Below are 10,151 nucleotides of genomic sequence, written 5' to 3'. Positions count from 1 at the left end.
TTTTGCTTTTTAAATTTTGTTCAATAAGGTGCCAGATTTCTCAAGACTTCCAGGCGAAAAACACACCGTTAACAGTCCTGTGTACAGTCAATCGCTGCGTGTGCTTTCTTCTACTGTCTATGCCTGGCAAGCGTGAGAGAGCCGAAGTTGCGTAGAGGCTGAGAGCAGTATTGCAGACAGAGATTTCAGTCTTTTTTGTAAAAAATTTGATATGAAAATTGGCATGTTGGTAAGGTTATTTAGGAAACCATTTCTCAATGGTTTATTCTTTAATGTTTGTTAATTACTTATTTTTCAACCAATAACTCAATTAAAATTACAAAGAGGAAAATTCACAACTTTTTATCGCAACTTCATTTGCTCCCGCAATTTAATCGCAACAAACACCTAAAAACACAGCAACTTCAAAGTTTCCGCAAAATCAGAAATTTTAGCCTGCAACTATCACAAAAAAGGCCCGCGAAATCCTGGGGGGACTGACTATTATCTTGCTACATTGAATTACATTGTTAAGTGTTTCTTGTTAACCTATAAACCTTTAAAAGGTTTTGCATTCACTGTAAATAAGACTGTTTTTAATCTAAGAATGTCCCACTTTACATTGTCATTTAGCAGACGCTCTTATCCAGAGCGACTTACAGAAAGTACAGGGACATTTCCCCCGAGGCAAGTAGGGTGATATGCCTTGTCCAAGGACACAACATCATTTGGCATGGCGGGGAATCGTTCCAGCAACCTTCTGAATACTAGCCCGACTCCCTCACCCCTCAGCCAACTGACACCCCTAACTTTACCAAACAAGATGTCACAAATAATCTCAACATGCTTCCCGAGTAAGAAAGGGGGGTATCTTTGAAGATGAGTGGCTTCTAAAATAGTGTATTCCCATTTAAATCCAACCAGGGGCATCACTAAGCCATTTTTACTGGGGCATGTGCCCCTATATATTTCTGATGGCCCCAGTAAAATCTCATGTTGGAATAATTTACTTCATTAGTCAGTGAATTCATTTAGATTTATAAGCCCAGTATCCCAATCAACACATGTAAAATCAACAGTTGAACTAAAAACAGACTGATTCGTGCCCACAGAATTCCATGTCCACGCACTCTTTAATAGCCACTGGAGCGGCACACAGAATGGAAGTAGGCTAAGGAAACATTAGGAAATTAAAAGTTTCAACAAAAAAAAGGCCTACCAATCACCTTATTTTGACTTAAGCATGTGTCCAACATATTTCATGAAGCTCAAAAACAGTATTCGCACTCAAACTATTCAAAAAATAAATAGTTGGCTGGCACGCTCGCATAAACTATTGATGTCACTGACAAAGCTAATATCAAACTTAAGCCCCTGAACTGCAAGTATACTGGGTTAAGCAAGGCAAGTTTGTATACTGCATTGTGTTGTACACTTCTTGCACACAGCAAGCACAAAAATAATTAAAAGGTGATTTGAGTAATGAAGGGCCTGTGCCCCAGTAAAGCTTTATGTCTAGCAATCATCACTGGGGGACCTATGCCTACACGTACCACTTTGTAAAAGTGCTGTCCAACCCTTTCTGATGAGTCAGGTTTTATCAATGTAGGAGTTTTTCAAATGTTTGCTCATTTAGAACAGCCAAAAAACATTGATACAGAAACCCTACAAAAAAACTGTTTGTCAAACTCCACCCACAGGGGATGAAAGACATGGTTGTCAACATTTTATTTTTTACTGGAATTTTAATCCATGGTCAGTCATGCCCACACAAGGGTTAGAAAAAGTCAGCAGCAGTGGGACGTCCATTAGGGGTGCTCTTGGTGCTGCCGGTAAAAGATAACGCAGGGGACTTTAAGACTCCAAACAGGGGCTTCTGTTCGGGGTCAAAGGGCACTCGAGATGTCCCTTCTGGACTCAATAGCAGGCTGCGATCGTTTTTCCTGAACTCTGTATGGCACGTTTGTGAAAAAATCAGTTAAATGTCAAAGGTAAAGAATATCAAAAACTCAAGACTATGGATCATAAGTCAGTCATGGAAAACTATTATATTGGACAGATATCCCTGTCCTATTGGACATAATGTGAAAATAAAGCTGCTTGTAAATGGTGTCTTACCTGCAGTTTTGTTGTTTTTCAGGCCAAATGTTACCTTCTTGGATTCAGATTTTGGTATCTGACACTTCTGTAAGACATGAATGCAAGCCCCTGAAGTTTGCTTTTTAATGGCTTTTTTAAACCATTAGCAGCAATTAAGATATTTATTTGAACAAGACTGGTATAGAATAATAGGTGGTGGGCCAAAGCCCCAAATCTGTTCAACTTTGTAATTTAAAATGGGACAAGGTGGATTTTTCAAGTTGAGGTAATTATGTGATTTCTAACGATAAACCAGTTGTTGCCAGCGAAATTAGCAGCACATTGTCAAAACAATAGTCTAAAAGTTTGTTCAACTCACCGGCAAACACAGTTGCCTGCTAAATGAGTCCAACCAATAACACAATGTAATACTGGCGTAAGAACATTAACCAATTAGATGCAGCCACTGACACCCATTACTCAGCTGTTGTTAATATTGACATATTTCACTGCTGCCGCAGCAGCTTCAACCCATTGAAACAGAGACGTGTTGAAAGTAATAATTTGATCAGTATAAGGCCGTTTAAAACGTGTTTTCTAAACCGTCTTTTTCATACGCGAGTGATGGTGTAAATAGTTTGTTTGCTAACGAGCTGTAGTTTGTACTATATAGGCTTGCCTACTGTTAGCTATGCTATTTGTTAATACCTAATTTCTGTTTAATCAACGTTATTCACCTTGTATGGAGTCGATGTTAGACTCAAACCCCGCAACACAAAATGTTATAGTCTAAGAAATATGAAATCATCAAGGGGGAAAAGGAAAGGAGAAGGGAAAATGTGGATAGGGATATATCTCCTGAGCACTTGGACCAGAACCACAAGGTAAAGGTCGGTTAGTACACAAAGACTAAATGAGTCTTCCCTAGTCCTCTTCTACGGTCCCATTGTCAGTTTGTGCACTTGCAAAGGTTTGTACATGGCAGCTCATACAAATGGCATGTACATTTTCCCCTGACAATTTGTTTTCTTGCAGGAGCAGTGAACAAGCTCAAGGATTGCCTCTGGAGCTGGTGGAAGTGACATCCAGTCCATCTCAGAGATCCCCAGCCATGGTTGATTGGAGGAGGAATGTCTGGTTAACACTCCAGGCTACTTCCACCATAGCTGGAAGATTGCTGGGGAGCTCTATGAGGAGGACTGGATGTCACTTCCAACAGCTGCCAAAATGTGGCGCTAATTTTGCTGGCAACCGTTTTATCGTTAGAAATACTATTTACCTCAACTTGCAAAATCCACCCCCTTCCATTTTAAATTACAAAGTTGAACAGATACGGGGCTTTTGACCACCACCTATAAGAATCATAGCCAAGAACATTCCATAATTGTTCTAAATGATTTTCTGGTGATTACATCCATAAGACTTTTGAAGGGTTCTCCCTTATATATACCAAATAACATATATACAAATGTCCTAATTATTAGGCAGATGAACCCCAACATACTAGCCATGGGTCATTTACCTTCTTACTGGCTGAATCTGTCCTGGAGCCTCCACTGGCAGTCTTATAAAAGAGAGGTGTTGGGATGGTGGCGTTATTCTGGAAGATAATGAAATCAGCTTTGTCCTTTAAAGTCTTCTGCAGCTTCTTGGTGTTTATTGTGGTGGTCGGCTCCTGTCCGTCCTGAAAGTTTTAATAAATGGACCGGATTTAGGGAGTCGGGCTATTAATCAGAAGGTTGTTGGTTCGATTCCCGGCCGTGCCAAATTATGTTGTGCCCTTGGGAAAGGCACTTCACCCTACTTGCCTTGGGATAATGTCCCTGTACTTACTGTAAGTTGCTCTGGATAAGAGCGTCTGCTAAATGACAATGTAAATTAGCTGCAATCGATTTATCACTTAGAATACAAGTGTAAAATAAAGGACAGGTTTACTACAGCAAACACTTAATGCTTACATTGTTCAATTTGGGCTTTTTGTCCCCTGGCTCCACCTCAGGCTGAGTTCTCAGGTGAGCAGCCTCCTCCCCCACTGCCTCCAGTTCTTTGGCCACCTCTATCATCACAGATGTTTTTCTCTTTTTGACCTTCTTCAGAGTCACAAGCAGCTCATTCTCAGCTGGTACCTCGCCATCACAGCCCTTGTCAACATCTGGCTGATCCTGATCTTTGATCTCTCGTTCCTGGATGGTTGACTGGTGTTTCTGTGTGTTTTTAACGGTTGTCGTTGCTGTGATCCAACCCCTTGGGCAGGTGGTTTCTGATTCTGGCGGTGTTTCACCATCCTCATCAGCCACCTGGTAGTTAGCCTTTGACACCCGTTTCCTCTTTTTCAAATGAACAGCATTAACAGTTGTCTCCTCAGTATGTGTCCTGTCTAAGTCCCCTGATGTTTCAGCAGGTGTTATATGCGTTTCTGCACTCTCCTCTTGTGTCACTACGTTCTGTTTTCTAGCTCTCTTTCTGGTTTTCAGTGGAGCTGCTTCTGTTTGGGGTTCCTCAGTGTTGGTTGGAGTAGATTGGAGTTCAGGTTCTAGACTCTCTTCTCTCTCTGTCGTCGTCTCCTCAGACTCCTGCTGTTTGTTACTCTTCCATCTGCACTTCTTACCTCCAGGGATGTTGGCTATAGGAGTCTGGGTAACAGTTTGTGGCTCTGCTGCACAGGTGATGGACTCCTCCTGGGTACCAGACTGGCCTTCCACTGCCTCGGCAACCTCTACACTAGGTTCTTCCACCTTTGGGTCAGAGGCTTTCTTCCTTCTTATCTTTGAAGAAGCAGTGGCTACAAACACAGTCTCGAACTTGTTCAGTGGCTCTTCTATTATAGCCTTAATTTCTGATTGGTCTTTCTGATTGCCCTCAGCTGCTTCAGTGAATGTCAAACAATTTTGTGGCAATATTGTGGTGGCCAGTGGCGTTTCTGATTGGTTATCCATGGTAGTATCAGTCTCTCTGGCTTCTGATAGGGCAGTGGTTTCAGTCTTTTTTTCAGTAGAGCTCAGTAAGGGCACTACTTTCTTTACGTCTTTATCACTCGTTCTTTGTGAACCTGATGAAGCGAGCAGGACTGAGTCTTCAGATGCTTTAACCTCTGACTCTTCTACCTCTTGAGTATGCTCTTTGGCATGTTGGCCCTTTTCTTTCTCCTTGTTCTTTTTCTTCATTCTGGTGGCATCACTCTTGGCATCTATTGGTTTGCCTTTATCAGAATGTTCTGACTTGTTCTTAGTTCTACCTAAGAAAATGCATAAAACACAATTATAAGCATAAATACATTATTTTAGCACTGTTAAAGCTTCTTTTCACTCCATGCTACCGTCTCATTTTGACTGGGCATGTTAATTTTCGTTCGACAACTGGTAGATTAACGCTTCAGTGCTAGGCACTTCAGGCTAACACTAGCACCCAAGCAAGGATTTAATTGCCCCCCCCCCCGAGGCAAGTAGGATGAAGTGCCTTGCCCAAGAACACAACGTCATTCCCAGCAAGGCTGGGAATCGAACCGGCAACCTTCTGATTAATAGCCCAATTCCCTAACTACTCAGCCGTCTGACTCCCATAGTAGTGTAAACAGTAATCTTGCGGATCATGTTGGGTGTGAAAATTAACAAATGCATTTATAAGTCACATTGATGACACCGGATTGTTAGCTATAGGTCAATTACAGATTGGATCGTTATACCCCTAAAAAGAATCTATAACCAAAGCTAAATTGCTCCAAATGTATATACAGGCCACTATATTTTGAGTTACCTTTTAGTTTCTTCACAGCATTCTCTTCCTCCTTATCCCCTAGACCTATCTCCCTCTTCATCCTTTTTCTGCTGCCAAACATCTCATCGTCTTCCTCATCCGTTGATACCTCCTCTGGGTATTCATCTTGTGGAAAGGCTCCTAAAAAAAAGAGGGGGAGATGGAGGATGAAAACAAACTCAGATGCCATGGTCATTAATCATTAGGAATATCGATAATTTAATGGAAAACTACCTTCGCTGAGATCCCGCAGCCTAAGAAGAAAAGCACATAAATCCTCAATCAGAATACATCACAATCCAAAAGATGGCTCATGTGCGTGTGTAGCTTTGTAACAGAGTATAAGTGTGACACACACACTACTCATAATATGAAGGATCAGGAGGTGATACTGACATTTTGATAACTTTGTAGAGTTTCTGGCGGTTAAAGCTAGGAGTGTTGTTACGACTGGCGAGCTGAAACAGCTCATCTGCCAAGGCACCATAATCAAACTGAAATCAAAAAAGCTGTCAGAACAATGCAACTTGAATTCTGTAGGTGCAATTACTTGTTTGCAATAAAACCATGCCAGTGTGTTAATCACCTGGAGAACCGGTCCAATTCCCTCGTCGTCTGGTAACTTAATGTCCAAGCCATCCTCCAGATTGAACAATTTCTCTTCCTCTTGGTCATCTTCATATTCAGTTGATGAGGTGCGAAAGTGCAAGGACAGAACAGAAGGAAAAAATGCTTGCAGTTCTGAGAGACATGGGTGTAGGCCTCATGTCTTTCATAAATTGTTTTATAGTTGTGCAAAGCCTACCATTTGTTGACTTTACTGAAGATTTCTTGCTGTGTTTTTTGACAGTGTGTTTGGTTTTCACATTCTCTTCCTCTTCCTCGGATGCCTGGCCTGAATCTGAATCTTCTGTTTGTGCATTCTTCATTTCTTTCATTAAATCCTCAATAGCAAATGGAGCCTGATCTACAATGACACTGAATATGCTGTTGCAGATGGCTCTAAGCAGGATGCGACTGGAAGGAAGGAAAGATTGGTGAATAAAAGGAGCGTGACTGTTAAAGCATTTTGGGGAGGGCAGAATGGGTTGCAGACTTGTCGAGCTACCTACTCCTTGGTTTTGGCTGCTGACTTGCAGAATGGTTTGATGAAGGTCAGATTTTGTTCTGCAGTGAGCTGTGACAACAGAAAAAGGTTTAAAAACACAACACAAACCCAAGTCAGCAGTTACAGGGTTGAAATAGCCACAACTTGTACCTCAGCTGACCCCACGCCAGCCAGCTCTGTCATGTAGAGGTCCATAATGTGAAACAGAAGTCCACAAGGTGCTCCACTGGTGCTCTGGAGGACCTGTGCTGTGAGAAGTTCCAAAAACCTGGCAAGTATGCTGTGGAAGAACAAAAGGTATTCAATCAGAAAAGTCTGTAGTGACATTGTTAAGTACAGTAAGGCAGTTCTATCCAGATATTTTTTTTTACAGGATTTACATGATAAAGAACCAAAAAAGGACCATTTATACTACAAGCGACTAGTCTGAACAATCAAATTCAATGAAGGAACTGCCTTTAACTAAAAAGTTACGAGGTAAAATGGTTGATTCAGCCATTACCTTGTCTCCCATCCTTTCTTCTTTAGCATCTCAAAAGTCTGCCTGAACACCAAGCGAACCAGCTGACAGATGAATGGGACTCATAAGAATTTGTAATACACCCAAAAATACAGAACTATTGTCAAGCGTGCCATTTATTTTTTTATCCAGATGAAGTTCTCTTACCATATTCCACAGACACTGACCTGGTAAAACTTGTCCATGCGCAGTCTGTCAATGCCAGTCCACTCCCTCTTGATGGTCTGCAAGAAGGTCTCCAGATACTGAAACTCTATAGAAACAAAACAATGACCATAGTGTGTGGCCAGGAAGATTCAATCAGGGCTGTGCAAATAAAAAGTAAATTATGATAAGGTATACGATGTTAATATGGCCTACATGACTGCTTATGAAATCTGACAGATGGCGGACTTACGGCTGTCAACACTTTGAAAGTTGTGCAGAAATCCTGCAATTTGATTTGACAGCTCCTCCTGGGACACAAACATTTGCCATTAAGAATTCAATAGTTAAGATTAGAAAATGTAAATGCTGTCACTCGCCCATGTGGAGCCCAGGGTTTTTCCTACAGAGACTATTTTGGCGCACGCCAAAGCCGTTTTACCAAGCGCCTATGACAAATCCCGAGCGCCTAAGGCAAAAAAAAAGTCTGCGATGAAGAAAAGAAAAACACATGTAATGGCTGTCAGCAAACATGTTCTCAATAGTATGTTTTAAATAGGCTACATTCGAACCCTCGTTCCGTTTTGATCAATAGTAATCGAGTTGATAGGCGTCTTCTCTGATCAATACACAACTGTGAGGTGCGCGAGGGCCAGCCCGACGTGCACGAATACACCTGTACAAATGCAAATTACATTTCTACTCAAAATGCTGACAAAAGTTTGAGTAACGATTTCCAACGCAGCCTCCATTGGTATTCTTAACCTGAAATGATAGTGTGGGCACGAAGAAAATATAAGGAAATTGCAAAACACCTGGGAATAAGTACACTGATTAGAAAATATAAAGTTCTGTAACTTCTATTGGAGCCGTCATCGCAATTAATCACTCGTGCAGTGCATGTCCGCAAATATGTTTAATAGTATTTTTCAAGTACAGCCGGACCCTCATTCTGTTTTGATCAATAGTAATCGCGTTGATAGAAAGATCGAGTGTGTCTTCTTGTCTGATCAAGACGCAACTGATGTGCGCGAACAATTGCTTGCTTCTAAGCAAGCACGCACCCAATTATCAACCTGCGGAATCCTGACTTCATCAGTTGGCGGTAATTATGGTACTTTTGGAGACAGAAAACTGAGTGTTGTAAGTTATTTCTATTAAATTCAACTTGCTCTCTTAAACATATATACATAATATATACAAAGTGTACCTAGATGCAGTGTTGGTGAAGTTACTTTGCAAGTGTAACTTTTAAAACAACGCCTACATTCATCCTGGCAGTAATTTGAACAAACTACATTTCTATCCCTGAAATTTGTGTAATAAAAATGAATAGTAATAATAGATAAACTTAAATTTCATAATTTGTACGTCCCATTTCTGACCACTGGTTAGTTCTAGATTCTATTGATATACATTTCAGTAGTTTGCATATATATGTACAGAGGTAAACCGTGATAATCTTTGAACCATTCATGATAGTACCATGGGTCTTGGACTATTGTCAATCTATTTTTATCTAAGGTGGAAGCAAAATGATTTCCTCAAGCATAGCCTCAATTATTTATGAAGTGGATACACACATAGCGTTACATACATACATGGAGACACGGTAACAAGTTTTGGAGCGCCGAAGACCCATTTTAATCTAGGAAAAACCCTGGAGCCATATAAAAAAATTACATAGAAACACTCACCTGAAGAAGTGGTTTGTCCTGCATCCACAGACAGTAAAAAAGGCCCTTCCATAGTTTAAGTAACTCATCCCCGCTGAAACCACCTACATTCAAAAAGGTGGGAAAGTAATACATTGATGCCAAAACATCGTGTCTGCGCGTGCGACCAGTCAAGTGTTGCATGCAAGTATAAAGTCAACTTGGTAAATTAGATAGAAAGCGTGCAGCATTTAGTTAAACCACATTTACAAACATTCGTTGTGCATGTTCTAAACTAAGCTAAGTAAATTATCTTAGGAAGCAGCATGGCAAAAGGAAAGCTAGGTCATGCCATCACTAAAGCTAGAGCATGATGGTGAAGGTTAAGATTTGCCAATAACCAGCTAACGACGTTAACGAGTCGACCTTCGTCTTACCTTTGATTCTCTGGGACCTTACAGTTATATATTTTCTGAGCTTTTTTATTGCTTTTGTCCTGATAAGTTTCTCGTTAGATGCTAATCTTTGAGCTAACTGGATCTCGGGTTCTTGTTGTATCGGCGCCATGTTCCCAACATACACGTGGAACGCTTACCACTGAGGTCCTTTCACTGAACGGGCGTTACTTTGAGCGGCGCAAACAGATGACGAATACCTTTTCTTCTTCCTTTGTGAATTTTTACGGAAGTTGGCATCAACTACGTTGCATTCAATCATTCAAACCATAGAGTTAATATAACTAGAGACAGTTACTTCTGTCTTCCAAGATGGCGTCCCCATTCATTTCTATGAAAAGTGCTCAGTGGCGCAGTGAGGCAAGCGAGAGCGCGAGACTGGACGCAGCCATCTTTCCACTTCCGTGTCTTCCGGTCTAGCTTTAAACAGTGGCTCTTTTTTTCCCTAGCTCCGAGAC

General features: G+C 41.1%; 1 protein-coding gene across 1 annotated transcript; it reads right to left on the bottom strand.

Annotated features, from left to right (window-relative positions):
* Positions 1-1,001: 1,001 nt before the first annotated feature.
* LOC146234402 (uncharacterized) lies at positions 1,002-9,934 on the bottom strand. The gene is made up of 16 exons (XM_084689342.1): positions 9,676-9,934; positions 9,281-9,363; positions 7,837-7,894; positions 7,607-7,692; positions 7,422-7,483; positions 7,070-7,199; positions 6,924-6,988; positions 6,617-6,828; positions 6,398-6,486; positions 6,208-6,305; positions 6,046-6,065; positions 5,812-5,952; positions 4,017-5,293; positions 3,581-3,742; positions 2,098-2,164; positions 1,002-1,929 (listed from the first exon to the last, which is right to left on the bottom strand). The coding sequence occupies exons 1-16, from the start codon at positions 9,803-9,805 to the stop codon at positions 1,757-1,759; spliced, it is 2,853 nt and encodes a 950-aa protein (XP_084545468.1). The 5' UTR covers positions 9,806-9,934; the 3' UTR covers positions 1,002-1,756.
* Positions 9,935-10,151: the final 217 nt, after the last annotated feature.

The sequence above is a fragment of the Hypomesus nipponensis genome, chromosome 23 (genome assembly GCF_054491055.1).
Source record: "Hypomesus nipponensis isolate SF chromosome 23, ASM5449105v1, whole genome shotgun sequence".
In the NCBI taxonomy this organism is placed as follows: domain Eukaryota; kingdom Metazoa; phylum Chordata; class Actinopteri; order Osmeriformes; family Osmeridae; genus Hypomesus; species Hypomesus nipponensis.
The sequence above is the reverse complement of the archived record's forward strand: the minus strand, read 5'-3'. Positions and strand labels throughout refer to the sequence as shown.

Excerpts from the sequence above, each read along its gene's own strand:
- LOC146234402 (XM_084689342.1), bottom strand. The coding sequence starts at position 9,805 with ATGGCGCCGATACAACAAGAACCCGAGATCCAGTTAGCTCAAAGATTA. Across the intron at positions 9,364-9,675 it reads AAGGTCCCAGAGAATCAAAG|GTGGTTTCAGCGGGGATGAG; the intron begins GTAAGACGAAGG and ends TTTTGAATGTAG. Across the intron at positions 5,294-5,811 it reads TGCTGTGAAGAAACTAAAAG|GTAGAACTAAGAACAAGTCA; the intron begins GTAACTCAAAAT and ends GCATTTTCTTAG.